This window comes from Oryctolagus cuniculus, chromosome 17 (genome assembly GCF_051225735.1).
Source record: "Oryctolagus cuniculus isolate XC-2025 breed Fujian yellow rabbit chromosome 17, ASM5122573v1, whole genome shotgun sequence".
Lineage (NCBI taxonomy): Eukaryota > Metazoa > Chordata > Mammalia > Lagomorpha > Leporidae > Oryctolagus > Oryctolagus cuniculus.
Genome location: NC_142883.1, coordinates 23,521,658 through 23,539,208, shown reverse-complemented (window position 1 = coordinate 23,539,208; position 17,551 = coordinate 23,521,658). Strand labels below are relative to the sequence as shown.

Sequence of the window (17,551 nt, the reverse complement as noted above, 5' to 3'; positions counted from 1 at the left end):
CACTTGTGGGGAAGCGGCTCACGGGAGTGGGCAGCCGAGAGGGCTGGAAGAGGCCAAGATGGAAGGCGGCCTCCCGGGGGACTGGGCTCTCAGAAACCGGGGAGGAGGAGCTTCTGCCGGGATCCAGGAAGCCGCAGGGAGCCCTCATCTCCCCAGTGGGAAGACGAAGCGGCTTCTCCCCCGCGCGCCGGAGCCGCTAACTCCTTCCCTCTCCCCCTACCCCAGCCCTCCGGGAGCCAGCCGGGGTCTCCCCTCCGCCGGGTAGGCGAGCCCGTAACCCCTCCTTGACCTCGAGCCCCGACGCCGCAGCCTCCTCGGGGAAGCAGAACACCCTGAGCGTCCGCACCCCGGCTCCTGGATCCCCCGGCTCGGCGCGCACCGGCGCACACACCCACCTCCCGGCTCCGGTGAACACGAGTCCGCGTAAACACCCGCCCCCAGGCTGGGGCGACGCAACGCGCCCCCGCGGGCGCCAGCCTCCCGCCTGGACGCACACGCACGGCCCTCCCCAAGGTGTGCGGATCCTCACCCTCACCTCCTAGCCCTACCTTCCTACTGCGGCGCGGGCCGGGGGGAGGGGCTGCTGCGGGCCCCGCGGCGCCGGGGGCGGGGGCGCACCCCAGGAAGGTCATGACTTTCGCCGTTGGGGGAGGGGGCGCCTGCCGCATTTGGGATGGGGACCCGGCCCTCGTGGAAGGCACCTCATGCGGTGGGGGAGGGGAGGGGGCGTTTCTCAGGGATCGGGAACACGACACGGCCTGCGCGCCCCCCAGCCATGGACTGCCCCTCGGGGCCGCGGAGGGGACCTCCCCACCTCCGTGTCCGCGCCCCCCGCAGAACTCAAAGCGACGACGGCCCCCACAGGCCCTCACAGCCGTTTCCCCCTTACCTGCGGCCACAGGTGTACGCGGGGAGAGCCCAGCCCCCGGTCCTCGTCGGGCGGGGGAGGGAAGGCGGCCCCCTACTCCCACCCTCTCGGGCGCTCCCCTCCCCCGGCCGCCTCCGCAGCCGCCGCCGCCGCCGCGGGTGCCCTTTGCTGCAGTGCGAGAGCGGCCGCCGCCGCCGCCGCGCCGGCCCGGGCCCCGGTCGCCCCGGTAACGGCGACTCCACCTGGCGCTGCGCGGCGCGCCGCCGTGCACATCCCCTCTCCCGGGCCCCTCCCCCGGCGCGGCCCCGCCGAGGAGCGGCGGCGGCTGGTGGCTGCGTCGCCGCGGTCACCCGATACGCCGGCCCGCCGCCCGGGACTCGGGTTGCAGTAGGAGGGAGGGAGGTTAGACCGGCTAGTGGAAGGGGGGGCCGGGGAGGAGGGACTATGGTGTGGCTCCAGGCTAACCTCTGGACGCCTCCCAGGGCCCTCTTCACTGCCCCATCCGCAAAGGTCTGGCCTGGCGGGGCATGAGGGAGAGGACGTGTCCTGCCTCCTGCCCTCCACTGCCCCTGTGGAGCCCACAGCCTCTCCTCGCAGCTCTGCCCCTTTAACTCTCTGCAGCCCAGTCTGGGAGGCCTAGGATGCCTCCCTGATGGTCTCTGATCCGGCCCTGCTGTGTGACCCTGGCCTTTGCTGGGAGTCTCTGGTCCTTCTCTTTACAAAAGGAACCTGCCGGGGCTGGCGCTGTGACATAGGGGTAAAACCTCTGCCTGCAGTGCGGGCATCCCATATGGGTGCCAGTTCGAGTCCCAGCTGCTCCACTTAAGATCCAGCTCTCTGCTATGGCCTGGGAAAGCAGCAGAAGATGGCCCAAGGCACCTGCATGGGAGACCCGGAAGAAGCTCCTGGTTCCTGGCTTCGAATTGGCACAGCTCCAGCCCTTGTGGCATTTGGGGAGTGAACCAGCAGATGGAAGACCTCTCTCTCTCTCTCTCTCTCTCTCTGCCTTTCAAATAGATAAATAAATCTTAAAAAAAAAAAAAAAAAAAAAAAAAAAAAAAAAAGGAACCTGCCATTCAGCGCTGGGGGCAGGAAGTGGGGTCAGCTCTGAGAGCCAGTGATGAAAGATCCTGTGCACAGTCCCTCTCCCAGCTTGTCACAGAGCCCTGAGGCCGCAGCCCCTCCTGCTGGCCTTCCTCCATCAGAGCGGACTCCAGATGTGGGTAGGCCTGGGCCTCACCACCTCTGGGAAGACTGAGCTCACCAAGTCCATCCTCATTCCCGTCCGGCACCCCAAATCTATCACAGCCCCAAGGTCTCTACCTGGGGAAGAGCTCAGGCCAGCCCCAGGCACCCTGAACCTGCCTGTGTTCACGGCACCTCTCCTCTGCCCCACTGCCTGCCTCACGCCAGCCGCCCCCCCCCCCCCCCGGCCTCCGCCATGCACCTGCTCTGCTCTCTAGCCTGCGGGACAGACTCATCCCAGTTCTGCAAAGTTCAGCCAAGACGGGGCTGGGAGCCGGGAATGGGAACGAGCTGAATGCCCGCTGAACGATGCCAGCGTGCCAATCTGTTGTTAGACTTGGGTTACACTCGGCTGAGCCCCGTGCTCTGGGGGCCTGTCATTTCTGAGACAATTGCAATTTCCTTTCTCTCGATTCCCCTTGAAGAAGTCAAGTGCTGTCCTCCAGAGGCGCGGGTGCTGGAGAGCCTGGCACTCTTGCTACCGGCTGGCGTCCCAGGCCACTGCCCTGCCCCCGCCTCCTACCAGCCAGACCCCCGCGGGCTGCCCCCTGCCCACTGCCACTCTGACTCAGGCTCTCTCCTCCCCGTGGCAGGGCTCAGATGCCTCATTTTTCTCCCACACTGATGCCCAGGTCCAAGCTGGGAGCCCAGCCCCTCGTAGTCTGTCTAAGTGTGCCCCTGCCTCTACTGAGACTTATCTTCCCACGGGGGAAACTGAGGCTTGGTGAGGGAGCAGTCCAGCAAGCCTTTCTCAAAATGGGGAAGCAGGCCTTGAACACAGCAAGAGGGCTGGGAGAGAGACACCACGCCAAACTTCCTGAAGAGGAGCCTTCGGGAGAGCTGGGGGCTACGCAGAGGCGGAGTGGGGTGCAGCCAGGGAATAAGATGGTCTGTGATGAGGGCATAAGAGACCCCAAAAACCCACAGAGCACAGCAGGGCTTCTCCTGCTTAAAGGAGAAAGGGGTAACTTTTTTTTTTTTTTCAAATCCTGGGTATCCTTTTCGAACAGTTCCACTCTCAAAGCTAGCCAGGTTTGGGGAGGCAGTGCTAGGGCCTGGACAATCAGGGGACAGAAGTCTAGGGCACAGAGACTTCTGGAATTTCTACATGAAAGAGAAAAGGATGCAAAATAAAAATCCTGACTATCCCCCTTCCAAAAAAAAAAATCCTCCCCACAGCCGAACTCTGCCGTGGGTTTGGGGGTGGGGCGGAGGTGGGTGACTCACCTGGGCCGGCTGGCCAGCCCCGGAGGGGGCGGAGTCGCCATGGAGGTGGGAGCAGAGGGAGCTGAGGAGGCAGACGGGGTCCACGGTCCAGCTGCCAACCTGTGTGTGTGAAGGGGGGACACCCCATTAGGGGGCGCGGGCAGGAGCCGCTGGGGCACGGTGCTGGGGCAGGAAGGGGCACTCCTGGGGCCCTCAGCGCGCAGCAGGTCTCTAACAGGAACCCTGTCTGTCTCTGGCTGTTTGTCTCTGCTGGGAGACCCGGCTCCCCCACCCGCCGCGGTGCCTGGCCCCTGCCCCCAGCACTGGAGCTGCTCCTGCCTCCCCTTTCTGACTCTGCACGCCCTCCTCACTGAGGTGGGCACCCCGGGCCACCACCGCAGCACCCTGACTCGCTTCTACCCTGGGGGTCCTCCCCCGGCGACTCCAGGGTCTGCCCCCCACCTCCTCTTCACTCGTGCCTTCTTCCCCCAGTTACTGGGCCAGCACCAGGCTTAGGGCAAGGGAACCAGCTGTGGCTTTGCGGGCTTCCACACTGAGCGAGGGGTCGGATGTGTGACAGGAGAACAGTGGTCTGACGATGAGTGGCTGTGCTCTGTAGTGGCGGGGAGCCCTCGGACATGCCCCCAGGAAGCTGCCACCCCAGCCGCCTTCATCTTCTGGCCAAATCTCCCCAGATGACAGGCTGTGGCCAGGGCTCCTGATTCCTCGCCCCTCCGCCAGCCCCCATCACTCCTGAAACTGGCCATTATTCTGCCACATCACAGGAAACAGCCTCGGGTCGCTGCTGTGGTGCAGTGGGTTAAGCCCTGGCCTGCAGCGCCAGCATCTCATATGGGTGCCATTCTAGTCCCGGCTGCTCCACTTCTGATCCAGCTCCCTGCTGATGGCCTGGGAAGGCAATGGAAGATGGCCCAAGTGCTTGGGCCCCTGCACCCACGTGGGAGACCCGGAGGAAGCTCCTGGCTTCAGATCAGCCCAGCTCCGGCCATTACGACCATTTGGGGAATGAACCAGCGGATGGAAGATCTCTCTTTCTCTCTCTGTAACTCTGCCTCTCAAATAAACCTTTAAAATAAACAAATCTTTTTTTTTTTAAAGAGTCTCCTTAGGGGTCGGCGCTGTGGCGTAGCTGGTAAGCCACCGTCTGCAGTGCTGGCATCCCATATGGGTGCCGGTTTGAGACCTGGCTGCTCCAGTTCCAATCCAGCTCTCTGCTATGGCCTGGGAAAGCAGTAGAAGATGGCCCAAGTCCTAGGGCCCCTGCACCTGCATGGGAAACCTGGGAGAAGCTCCTGGCTCCTGGCTTCAGATTGGCACAGCTCCGGCTGTTGTGGCCATTTGGAGAGTGACCCAGCGGATGGAAGACCTCTCTCTCTCTCTCTCTCTCTCTCTCTCTCTCTCTCTGTCTCTGCTTCTCTGTAACTCTTCCTTTCAAATAAATAAATAAATCTTAAAAAAAGATAAACAGCCTCTCAGGACGCCGTGCACCTACAGATCCTGCTGGGCCCCTCATCCCTGTAGACTCCGTGCGTGCAGGTCCCCCTCCTGCTGCCCCGACTCCAAGGCCTTTCCTCTCTGCCTCACAGGCTCTCTCAGCTTCTCAGCCCCCTCCGGCCTGCTGTCCACTCTCAGGTCCCAGCTCCCACTTCTCTGACTGTGCTCAGCCCTGAGCTGCATCCCTGGGAAAGCCTCCCCACGCCTCCGGCTCACCTCCCGTGTTCCGCTCCCGCAACCTCCTGGTTCTCTCCAAGGTGCCGACATCTCCCCGTCACCAGGTCCGTCTGGCCTGGCCTCCTGGATGCAGGAGCAGCAGCCCAGCTCAGTCTGCCCTCCACCCCTGTCATCCACTGCTTTCCTGTCCTCCCCTCCCCAACTCTCTCTGCCTCTTCTCCCTTTGCCTCCAGACTCCCTCCCCCCTCCTCTGCACCACACAGAAACAGCCGTGGCTCTCCTAGCCACCACCAGCCGGCCCCTGCCTCCCACCCTGAGCCTTCTGCACCTTCTGTGTGGGCCCCAAACCATCTCTCTCTCTCTCTCTCTCTCTCTCTCTCACACACACACACACACACACGCACACCCCTCCAGAACATTCTCTTCCTCTGTGCCTGTTCAGACTTCATCCTTCTAAGTTTGGTGTGGGTACCTCCTCCTCCTCCGGGAGGCCTTCCCTGATCAGGCCTGCACACCTGGTCTCCACTCCTCTAAACCCCTTCCTGACCAGACACCTTTCTCCCCAGGAAACTGACAAATGTCCCTGCCCCCTCCCCAAGCCAGAGCACACAGGAGGAACCACAGCCGGGGGAGCCCTGAGGGTGAGGGCCACATTCCATTTGCACCTCTCCCTTATCCTGGTCTGGACCCTGCAGGCAGGAGGATGCTGGGGCTGGAAAAAGGCCAGAGGCAGGCAGAACTGGAGGTGCATCGGGGCCATCGTAGGTACCAGAAATGTGCCAGTGTGTCTACTGAGGGTAGGCTGGGGGCCGCCTCCCGGTCCCTAGCCAACTCAGCAGTGCCTGGAAAAGGGAGACGCAGCCAGGCAGGTGTGGGAGCAGGGGCTGGCTCCCAAGGCTTGACGGACAGGATGCTGATGGGGCGAGCCCACCCCCACCCCCCTCTGCCGGAGGGTGCAATGCCGAGGCCCCCCCAGCCAAACACAGCAGCCACAGAGGCCCTTCCAAGAAAGACAGAACTTGCTCACAGGCGGAGACGCTCGGACTTGGGTGGGCGATGCGCCCAGGAGCCCCTAGATCTGCGGGGCGGGGTTCAAAGGGGAAGCATCCCACCCTGGACGGCAGACAGCCCCACACCTCTCCAAGCCAAAGTCACCATAGGAGAGAAACCAGCACACAGAGAGGGGAGGCCTCCAGTTTAAAGTCACACAGCGAGTCTTGGGGAGTGGAGCAGGGAGGAAGAAGGTAAAAGCCCCCCCCCCCTTGGCTCTGTTCCTGCAGGGACAGGGGACCCATCAGAACCGACCTACCGCAGCTCCCAGGACCCAGCTTCTCAAGGCCCAGGTCACACGGGGCCACGCTGGGAGCAGTCAGTGCCCCCAGGCTGCCCTCTCCCTCCTTCCCTCCCTCCCAAGCCTTCCGGCCTTTCTTCTGTCCAAGCAGCCTGAGTTCCAGAGGTTGGGCCCCATGCTTATCACATGCTCCCAGCCCCAGGTAGCAGGCAGAGGCCTGGAGGCTGAGCCCATGCCCACTTCCACCCCAGGCTCCAAAAACGGCCAACTTGGGCCACTGACCGTAAGGGCCAGCCCCCCAGCTCTTCCCTGAACCCTCAGCCTCAGATGCCTCTGAATTCAGGGAGCCTGGGGGCTCTGGGAGCGCGGCTCAGACTCCCAGCCCTGACCCTCCCCCGCACCCCCCCACCGCGGCCGGACCGCACACTCACCTGCTCCCGCATCCTGTCCTGCTGGCCTCGCAGGGCCAGGGCGTGCTGCGGGTATTTGCTCTTCAGGTGGTCCATGAAGGCATCGCGCTTACGGTCCGCGTCTGCCTTCTGCAGCCCGCTGAGCGCCTCCAGGCTCTGGGCGGCGATCACCGTGTGCCGGCGCTCGGACGTGTGCACCAGCCCCACGTTGGAGAAGCGCCGGCCCCCGCCGCCCCCGCCGCCCCCGCCCCCCAGGGTCCGGTACTCCCGCGGGTACTCGGCATCGTCCGCAGACAGCATGGGGGGGCTGCTCCGCTCCGGATCTGCGGGAGGGAAGAGGACCAAGGAAGGGTCATGGCGCGCTCCGCGGGGGGCTGCCCTGCCCGTCCTGAGGCCCTGCGGGGAGGGACCAGGCGGGCCTAAGGCGGGGCAGTGGGACCTGCAGGATGACGCGGGGCGGGCGGGAGAAGACAGGAGCAGGGATGGGGTGGGAAGAGGGCCCCAGGCCCCAAAGGAAAGGAGGGGATCAAGGCAGGCTACCATTCCCGCTCCTCGCCATGGGCTGGAAGAGAGAAGGCCACAGTGGGGTCGGAAGGTGGAAGATGGACTCCCTCAGGCCACAACCCCAGCCCCCTTCCCAGAGCTGGAACACAGGAGCCAGCATTGCCTCCCTCTCCGAAGAGGGGCAGGGCCGGTCTCCTCTCTCAGACTAGTCTCCTCCACACTGGGCCTCCTCTCTCAGACTAGCCTCCTCCACACTGGGCCTCCTCTCTCAGACTAGCCTCCTCCACACTGGGCCTCCTCTCTCAGACTAGCCTCCTCCATACTGGGCCTGGCTGGGAAAGGGGCCAGGGCCGGGAACCATGCGGGCAGTGAGGGCAGAGCTCTTCAGGATCCTGAAGAGAGGGGGCCCGGGGTCGGGCAGAGGGCCCGCTCCCCCTCCCTCCCCGAGACAGACAGGTGAACAGACAGGAGAGCTGGCACAGAGAGGACGGTGAGAGATGGACGGGGACAAACTTAAAGAAGGGAAAAAGCAGACAGAACAGGTCACCCCTTCGGTCCCCCTCAACACACACACACAAGCTCCAGACCCTAAGAGACGCACAGGGAACAAGGACAGTACAGAAGCGAAAAAAGAAGGCCGGGGGTGCAGGCCCCATGCGGAACTCTGGTTCCCGTCCCCAGTTCCCCCCAGCCCCGAGCTCCTGGCCTCCCCGGGCCAGCCCTCACCCTCCAGCCCGAGAGTGCCCAGAGGTCCAAGAGGCCACCCACGCCGCCAGAGGGCGGAGGAGCTGGGGGCCTACCCCAGCCCTGTCCCTGTGCATAGAGCTGCCGTCTGCCACGCCGAGCAGTCACCGTCCTTGGGGGATGACAACATCTCCCTTGTACACCCCACCCCCACAACTACCAGCCGCTTGCAAGGCAGCAACACACACACACACACACACACACGCGCGCGCGCGCAGCCTAGGCCAGAGCAGCAGGGACTGCAGTGGGCCCAGGCACTGTCGCGCCCCACCTGCCGGACTCACGGAGGCGCCTCCAAGGGCTGACGGGGGACCAGGCTGGGAGTTCTGGAACCTAGCCGGGATGGCCGGTGCCCCTCCCCACTGCACGTACCCACTGCCCATCAGGCCGACTGCCAAGCCACTGTCAGCCCTGCCCAACCACAGGAGGAAAGAGGAGGTCCAGCCACACTTCAGGAAAAGGCGCCGCCAGCTTCACACGCACACACACGCACACGTGAACACACGCACACGTGAACACACACACACCCCTTCCTGGCCCGTCCATCTGGGGCGCAAGCCTCCCAACATGGCGGTGGGGTGGGAGTCGCTAGGATGGTCATTTCCCACGCGGTTCCTGAGACTCGGGGAGGAACGGGGCAAGCCCACGCCGTGGCTTCTGACCCTGGTATCTGTAGGTTTTGCGCCGCCACACCTCCCTCAACAGAAGACAGCTGCTGGTGAGCAGCCACGGGCAGTGCAAGCACGTCCCAGCTCCCCTGCTGCCCCCCCACCCGGGGCGGCTCTGGGGTCCCTCACCACCGTCATCGTCCTCTCTTGCTGTCCCCAAAGCCGGGTTCAGAGGCAAGCACTGAGTTTCAGGAGAACACTGCTTTGTTTGAGGGTTTAAGGAGTCTCAGGATTAGAACTCCTACCCAGAACGTCAGCACACGGACCTGGGAGATGCTGCTCCTCCGGTGCTAGCCACATAGGCAGCCTTTCAAGTTCACAGTGACTTAGTTAAGGGGGCAGGTGCTGCGTGAACACTGCCAGCAATCCCCTGCTGTGGAGGAACTCCGGGGCCGTCTGATGAGAGCCCAGCCACTGCCCTCGAGGGGCTGTGGCCACCCAAGGTGGCCGGTGAATGTGGCTGGACCCCAGCGGCTGCAGAGAGTGATCCAAATTATATACCCGGGAGAAGGCTGGGAGTGCTGGGAGCTGGAGAGAAGCCCCAAAGGCGAGGGCTGCCCTCGCCCCCTAGCCCCCTCCCCTCATGCCAGCCAGCCAGGCTCCCCACTGCCGAGGGCTTGGGCCACGTGGGTGCTGCTGGGGCAGGCTCCAGTTCTGTCTTCCGGACCCAAGAGGGGTTCCTGACCCTGTCTCCTGCCCCACAGGAGCCCTGGCACAGGTCCCTCCCTTTCTCCTGGGGTCTGCACGTCCCAGCACCCAGGGATCAGCCGGTGCATGGAGGCAGGCGGTTACAGGGGGTCTGGGGTAGGAGCAGCCCTGTGTGCTTTGTGCTGCTGGCAGGGGAGAGGGAAGCAGGGACTAGCCCTCTCCCCCCTGCCGCTGGCTGCCGCGTGGACTTCAGGTGCCCAGGCACGGGGCAATGGGAGGGCAGGAGGTGAGTGCCGGGGGGTGCAGAGAGAGGAGGAAGCAGGAGAGGCAACGCATCGCCTCTGAGAGTTGTGGCTTCCATCTAGAGAGCTTGGGAATCGGTTTCCACCTTCAGCATCCTTGGTTTCGCTAAGAACAGGCAGCTGAAGCCCAGGAGAGGAGCCAGGGACTGGGTGCACGGGTGCCCCCATTCTCTCTGCAGGGCCATGCGGCCGCCCTCAGGAAACAGAGGCCGCCAGGGCCCTGGCCACTCAGGCACGGCTCAGCCTGCTGCAGGCTCTGGAGAGAACCCCAGGCTGGAGACGCCGGCTTCAGTCAGCTCCGCCCCGAGGGCCCCAGGCTGGCCATTCCCGCAGGCAACAAAGCCCCTTCCTCCTGGGAGCTGCCCAGGACCGGATCTGTAACAAGGGGGCATTGAACTCTAAACCCTTCCCAGGGCACGGAGGCAGAGGCTGGGCTGGGCTGGACTGGGCCCCCTCAAGTGCCAGCCACCAGCAAGTTCTGAAGAGGCCTGGACCCTCCCCCGATCGGCAGCCCAGGGACAAGCCCAGAGATCCGCTGGGAGGCGGCAAGAGACAGGAGCCGCATGGCCGCTTCTGCTCATGGCGGGGGAGGGTGGTGAGATCCTGGCTGGGCTTTTCAGCGGGGCCCTAGTGTGGGAGCGGTGTGGGGACTGCAGGGCTCTGAAGGAGAGAGGCAGAGGCAGGGAACTCTGGGAAGCAGAGCTGGGGTACACTCGGGGAGCCAGAGAGATAAGGGAGGGGCTGCGAGGGTTTCTCTCCAAGGACCCACCATGTGCAAGGCTCTCCGTCAGACTGAAAGCTACATGGAACACACCGGGGGCTGGCGAAATTCAAACACAGAAAGAGGGAAAGAAAGGGTGCAGAAGGGGGCTCTGTCCTGCTCGGCTCAGCCTCGCCCACCTGGGAAACCGAGAAGGTGACTGGGGTGCCGGGAAGAGGCTGGCGCCCCCTGGTGGCCAGCCTGAGATAACGGCGCAGGTGCTTGGAGAGGGACATGATTTGTTCAAGCAACGCTAAATTCCACGTTTATTTATGAGCCCGATTTATTTTTATCCGCACTGCATTCTTTTACTTGATGTCACTGGAACTCTTTATGAAAATTAAGCCCCAAGGGATTGATGACACCATCGCATGAGGCATCCAGCCTGCTCCCACCTGGCGTCTACCCCAGATGTCACCATCGACTCTGTCCTCAGTCTGCCGCCGCCACCGGACAACATTCACACATGACATCATCTGCTGGGGGAGAGGGTGGGGAGAAGAGGAGAGGGAGGGGAAGGCAGAAGAGACAAAGGGGAGGAAGTGGAGGGGAAAGTGAAGCCACAAGCCTGGGAAAGGCAGAAGACCTTGGAGGGGGGGCCCTGCTGGCAGCCCTTGGCCAACCCCAAGCTCAGGCCCTGCCTCCCTCCCAGTGGAGATCTGGAAGCCAGGCGAAGTCCCTTCTTTGGGGACCTGAGAGGCTGACACACAGGTGCCCCCTGCTATCAGGCCAGGGCAGAGGTTGGAGCCGGGCTGCAGCCCCAGCAAAGGGACGGCAGGGAGTGCAGCTATAGGAGCCTGCGGGCCCTGGGACTGGCAGGGCAGGGGAGCTGTGTGTGGGCGTTGTTGGGAGAAGGGTAGAGGGCCTGCCTCAGCCCCAGAATGCCTTGCACGTGCGCACACAGGCAAGCACTTGGCACAAGGTCCCCAGGCCCACTCTGCAGTCACGGCGCGCGGAGCCCGAGTCACCCAGGAGCAGCCCCGAGGCGCTGCCACCAGCAATTGTGCCTGATGACTCCATCCTGCTGGGCACCTGCTGCAGTCCCAAAGTGCACCGTGCTTGGAGGTCGGAGGCCACAGGGCAGAGGTCGACAAGGGGCCAAATATGACTCAGAGGCTCTGCCAAATATGGCAGAGGCTCTGGAAACCTGCAGCCAGGGAAGGACGCAGCATCTGTCTTGGGTGCCCTGGCTCTGTGTTGCCCCGTGCCCGTGCCCTGGTCCCCACTGTCTGTCTGCGGGCCTCGGCGCAGAAGCCCCTCTGTGTCTGTTTTCTAAAGCCATCTTTCCGCCCCATCCCACAGCAACCAAAGTCATTTTCCGGGCAATTGCCTTTCTGTAAACATGCCTGTGTAATATCCCCCCAAATTGCTAATGCCCAGCGCCCTGTTGAGTCTCCCTGTCACTCCAACAAGAGCCTCAGAGGCGGGGGAAGAGGGAGGCAGCTGGGCTAAGGAGCAGGGGCAGGGACTTGCTGTGCGTCCCTGCTGGGGACAGGACCCCATGCACCTGCCCCCCCACCCCAGACTCCCTTGGGAATGCCTGTCTGGGATGAGAGGGAAGAGAGCAGGAAAGAGGAGGCAGCAGATAGGGCAGATGGCCCGGCAGCCAGGGTGACCTCCTGCTGACCTGGGGCAGAGGCACCAAGGAGGTGGGCAGGGCCAGGCAAGCTGTGGTCACTGGGCCCCCAAGCAAGGCCAGCTCCCCTCCCCCAGGTATGGAAGGGAGGACAGAGGAGAGGAACGAGATCAAGTGGAGCCCACCCCCTCCCACCACGTGGGCACCACAGTGGGGGGGAAGGTGACGCTCCCGCCCCCTGGCAGAGAGCCCCACAGTGGGTGGACCCTCAGAGGGCAGCCAGGGAGCAGAGCCAGGCCAGCGTCTCTCTCCTGCCCCGGGACCGAGGCCCATGACCCTGTGCTGGCCTTCGTCTCCCCCTCTACCAGGGTGCCCTCCTGCTGCTCCCCAGTCCCTGCCCCATGGAAGCTGGGAGTCCGGGCCAGGGTGGGGGCCTGGGGGAGGGTGCAGAGCCCGGGAGGGAGCGAGGGCAGAGCAGATAGTAAGGGGGCGGGGTGCACGGTGCTGCCAGTCACAGCTTCACGCAGGCAGAAAAACACAAACCAATTTGTGCAGATTTAAAACCCACCAAAGGCCACTTAGTTGGTAAACGAGTCGGAATCTAATTAAAGGACCTTGTCAGGGCCTGGTGCGAGAGAGCACACCTGCCTGGGAGGAGCAGTCAGGGCGGGGCGGGGCCTTCCGCTGGGAGAGCAGGGTTGAGGGTGGCAGGCTCCCAGGGTGGGGGCATTGCCCCAGCAGCTGCTCCCCAGCTTCCCCCCTGCACCCATGCGCGGAGGACTCTGGCTTCTCACTCCGTCCCCTGCTCAGATGGCGCGAGGGCCCTGGACAGAGCTGCGGCTCTGCCTTGGACCTGCATACACTGGACAGACCCCTGTCTCCCCCATCAGACCCCAGAGCCTGGTCTCCTCCCTCAGACTGGGGGGGGTCTCCTGATGCAGAGGAGCCATCCCAGCTAGCTTGGGAGGCAGACTCACAAACCACCTCAGGAGTGGGGTGGGGGCTGGGACAGTCAGAGGTGCCAGGGCCGGGCACCGCCTCCACCGCCTGCCCCCGCTGCACACCTGTGGGGTCCTTGCTTCTGCCTGACAGCCCTGCTCTCCCACTCCCAGGGCCCCCGGGGCCACACCTGGCCAGGTCAGCCTCAGGCGGGAGGAGTGATGTCACAGAGTGCTCCTCTGCATAACCCAGCCTGGGGCAGACAGATACCATTCACAGGCGGGAAACCGAGGCCCAGAAAGCAAGCCGGACCGGGCCCTACAGGAGCTGAAGGCGGAGCCGGGAATGAAGCCCCGGCCGGTGGCAGTGCTCAGGGACAGGATTTTTCCAGCCTGTTTTGCTGCTTCCCAGAAAGCATCTGCCAGGGGAGCCCCTCTCCAGGCCCCGGAGGACACAGCACAGCAACCTCCTGGGGCGGGACCAGCAGCGAGGCAGAAACCCGAGGAGAGCCGGGGTCACAGCCCAGCAGCGCGCAGGTGCCCTGCCCTGCCCAGCCAGTGGGCAGCTCCCCACCCAGGAGTCGGGCTTCCTGCATGCACAGGCCCCCTCCTCCCACCCCGCTCCCTGCCAAGGGGCCGACAAGCCAGACCTGCACACATCCACGCCCCTCCCGGCCCTGCCCTTCCGACACACCGACACACCGCTGCCGCCGTGTCACCACAAACTCCTCAATTAGGGTGAGGACGACCTGCTCAGACCCAGCTCTGTCACTGCCTGCTTTTGTGACCCTAAGCAGGACCAGGGGCCTCCCTGAGTCTCAGTCCTCTCTCTTTTCTTTTTTCTTTGTTTTTAAGCTAAACACAGCCAGGCATGCAGGTTGTGCACTGTACAGGAACAGCCAGCTGCGGCAGCACAGGGGCCAGGACCTTCCTGGTCTACCCCACAGCTCGGCCTCCAGCCGCTCCATTGCCAGGCCTGGGAGGGGCGGGGGGGGGGGCTCTGATGTTTAGCTGCTGCTGGAGATCAGGCTAGCTGGCTTCCCTGGGGAGGGAGGGGGTGGAGGCGTGGAGAGCTGTCACCCCCCACCCCCAGTCAGGAGCCAAGTGAGCTGGAAAAGCTGGGGACAGCCCTGGTGTGTGCCCACACGGAGCTGTGCGAGCAAGCTAACTCCTGGTGGCATCTCGCCCGTCCGCCCGCCCGCCAGGGGAAGGTGTCCTGTCAGCTCCGTGTCTCCTTGGAGAGGCAGCAGAGAGGAACAGAGGCAGGGAGGGAGGGAAGAACACGCAGGGGTGGGAAGGGAGGGAGGAGGGAGAGAGGGAGGCGAGTGCCTGTCCTCCCAGGAGCACTGCGGCCTGGGCGCAGGTGTGGGCGCTCCTGGTGCAGCCTGGCTGAGGGCATGGCCACAGGGGTGCCTCTTGCTCCAGAGAGAGCACCCCAATGTGTCAGGAATGAGCAGAAGCCCCCAAATCACCCTCTTACCCCGGAAGTCCAGTCTGCACCGAGCATCCGCCCTGGGCCTCAGAAGACGCCGCCCGCCTGGCCCAGACCCCTGAGCGGCTTCTCGGAGACACTGTCCTTGATGGGGTCAGGGCCCGGGAGGCCGCATCCCCACCCCCACAGCCCCAGCATCCTGAGCGCGTGCTCAGCTACAGGGAAGATCGGGGTCCTGTCACCCGCACCTCGCACGTCGCACACACGCCACAGGCTGCTGCTCTGCCGTCATGCAGTGCCCCGCGCCCAGCGCACGCCCAGGTGTCTGGCAGAGTCCGCCTCACCTGCTCCCCCGGGGGCAGTAACCTGCAGCGAGCAAGTCCGGGCCCAGCCAGGACCAGACGTACCGCACAGACGCAGCCCTGATGCCGCGTGGACACACGGCGCTCAGTGCCCACCCCCGCACACACCATGTCCACTGAGGACCCTGGCAGGATGACGGTGTGGGTCAGGGCATCTCCCTCTGCAGGGAAAGGCCGTGGGGGCCCCCACTTGCCCGCCCTGTCCAGCCGGGCCTCCTCCTGGACGCGATCTCCTGGGTGCCCTCTCCTGCTTGGCCAAGTGTGGGGTTTCCTTGCTTAAGCGTTTCCATTCTGTCTTGAAACACAGGTACGACCTCATGGCCACCCCACTCTGACCGAAACCTGATGGGTACCCGAAATTCTCCACTCAGCATGGCCCAGCCCCAGTCCCCGCTCTGCCTGTCCAGGAGCCCGGCGCCTACACCAGGGGCAGGGGTGGCCTCGGCCCCAGCTTCTAGCCCCAGCTCTGCGCTCACTCCTCCACCTGCATACAGCCCAGTGGGCTGTTCCCATTCTCTTCTCTCCCTAGGAAGGCCAAGGTTAGTGAGAGTCTGGGGTGGGGGGTGAGTGGTCCCAAGAAGGCCAGAGGGAACCCAGGAAGCCAGGAAGGCCACCCCATCGGAAGCAGAGGCGTGGCGCAGGGTCCTGCCTGCCGCCTAACCTGAGCCTTCCCAACAGGGTGAAGCAGACTCAGAGAAGGTGGGGCACGGGCTGGAAAGAGGGGGACACACAGGCCTCCCCTGGGATCTGCTGAAGACGCACTCTCAGGGCTCCTCTGACCCTGTCTCCCCGGATCCACGCTCCCATGTCGTGGATGCCATAGGGCGCACAGACCAGCTGTGCAAGGATCCCACCCTCAAGGACCCCCGACAATAGTAGACTTGGGACACTGCAGGTGATCCTGGCCCCACCCCCACCCTGCCCCATCATCCCCAAGGCCTCCCAGGCCCTGAGTCAGAGGTCCTCGCATCCCCCCTACCCGGGCACAGCCCCATTCTCCTGGGGGGATCTGCTCCCCACGGTGGGGGCTAAAGGGATGGGGGTCAGAGGGTGGGAGGATGACCAGGGAGCACAGCAGCCCATGCCAGGGACACAGCATCCGCCTCCCACCCCATCCCCCGCTGCCACAGGCTACGCAGGGAGAGTGCAAGTCCCCCCTCTTTCGGGCACTTGGTTGCCTCCAGGAACGGAGAACTCATTCCACTGGCACCAGTGAGCTGACAGGGCTCCACCTTCCTTAAAATGAGCCAGACTCTGTACCCGTGGCCTTCACAGGGGCCTGGGGGGAGGGCAGGGCCCAGGACCTGAACCTTCCCTCTGGAGCCGTTGCAGTGCGGCCCTGCTCCCAGCGCCCTGGCCATCTGCACAGCCCTGCGGTGGGGGAGTCCCCTGGAGTGGCCGCCCCTCCCAGCTGGTGCCTCCTGAGCTGCTCCCCTGCCCCCGGTGAGGTCTGAGCTGTCCACGTGAGCACTCTTGCCTCTGCCCACCCCTTGCCGCCCCTGGGAAACCAGACGCCCTCCCTGCCTCCTGCCCCTACCCGGAGGCCCCCCTCAGCCTCGGACCTGGGGTGCCCAGCGGACTCCTCGGCCTGCTATGGTGGCTCTCAGCTTCCACCTGCCTTTGGGTTCCTGGACTCGCTGCTGTGGCTTGAGGGGTCTGCTCCGACCCAGAGCTCCTCCTCGCACCTACGCCCCTCCCAGCTCCAGCTCATCACCAGCGGGGCTGCGCAGGTGTCTGAGCGGCCTGCTCAGCCTGTCATTCTCTGGCTATGGCCTGAGGCCTTGGATACCCAGGCATCTCAGGGGGATGCCCAGCCACCCTGAGGACTGGGAAACCACAAGCCCACACAGTGAGCTCCAACGAATATCAACCACACAGTGCTTCCTCCTTGCTCACCTGCTTGCTCCTCCCCAGTGCTGACCCTGCCCTGCTGCGGGAAGAAAGACTCCCCACCCCCAGCTGCTTCCCTGCGGTGCCCCACGTCCGCATCCCATGCTTGCGCAGTGGCTAATTCTGGCGTCTCATCAGACAGTAATTATGGGGGAATCAGCAGCGCTGTCATCTCAGCAGCTCGGCACCTGTCACCACGCCGCCGCCATCCCCAGGCTGCTGGGACGGGACCGGAAGCTGAGGAGGAGGGGCGTGCAGGGTGAAGGTCGTCCGCCCGCCCCCGGGAGCCGAGCCATGCCACCAGCCACTCAGGTGCTCCCTGTGACCCTGGGGCAGGTACTAGATGCAGGTGTCATGTGTCACCCACGGCCAAAGAGCAGGTGCAAGGACAGAGCGAGCCACGGCTCACATCTCACCTCCGCCACTTCCTGCACGTGTGACCCTGAGTCGGTCACTTCACTTCTCCAGACCTCTGTCCCCAGTGGCACAAGGGGGAAAAACAGCGCCTACCTGGGAAGATCATAGGTTTGTAAAGTGTCTAGCACCGTGCCTGGCAGGTGTGTGTGGCCATAGATTCACTCAACAATTAGTACACACCTCCAAAGCACAAGGCAGTAGGTGCAGGTAGACAGAATAAGCTTGGCCATCACACTGGTGCACAGGCGTTCTGCTTGGTTGGTTGTGTTTGGTCTTGTTTCCTTGAAATTTTTTAAAAGATTTATTTATTTATTTGAAAGTCAGAGCTACACACACAGAGAGAGAAGGAGAGGCAAAGAGAGAGAGAGAGAGGGAGGGAGAGAAAGAGAGAGGTCTTCCATCTATTGGATCACTCCCCAATTGGCAGCAACAGCTGGAGCTGAGCCGATCCAAAGACAGGAGCCAGGAGCTTCTTCTGGGTCTCCCACTTGGGTGCAGGGGCCCAGGACTTGGGCCATCTTCTACTGCTTTCCCAGGCCATAGCAGAGAGCTGGATTGGAAGTGGAGCAGCTGGGACTCGAACTGTTGCCCATGTGGG

At 63.8% G+C, this 17,551-nt stretch overlaps 1 protein-coding gene across 24 annotated transcripts in view; it reads right to left on the bottom strand.

Moving 5' to 3' along the window:
- SRCIN1 (SRC kinase signaling inhibitor 1) overlaps positions 1 to 17,551 on the bottom strand; it is a 61,652-nt gene that overhangs the window by 31,003 nt on the left and 13,098 nt on the right. For 15 of the 24 annotated variants that reach the window (XM_070060772.2, XM_070060779.2, XM_070060781.2 and 12 more), the window contains 2 exons: positions 6,734 to 7,035; positions 3,341 to 3,439 (listed from right to left, as the gene is read on the bottom strand). In XM_070060772.2, coding sequence (XP_069916873.2) covers positions 3,341 to 3,439; positions 6,734 to 7,035 — 401 coding nt within the window. Of the gene's footprint in view, positions 1 to 395; positions 648 to 889; positions 1,240 to 3,340; positions 3,440 to 6,733; positions 7,036 to 17,551 lie in introns of those variants that run through there. The other 9 variants (XM_070060775.2, XM_070060776.2, XM_070060778.2 and 6 more) reach the window with 3 other exon arrangements.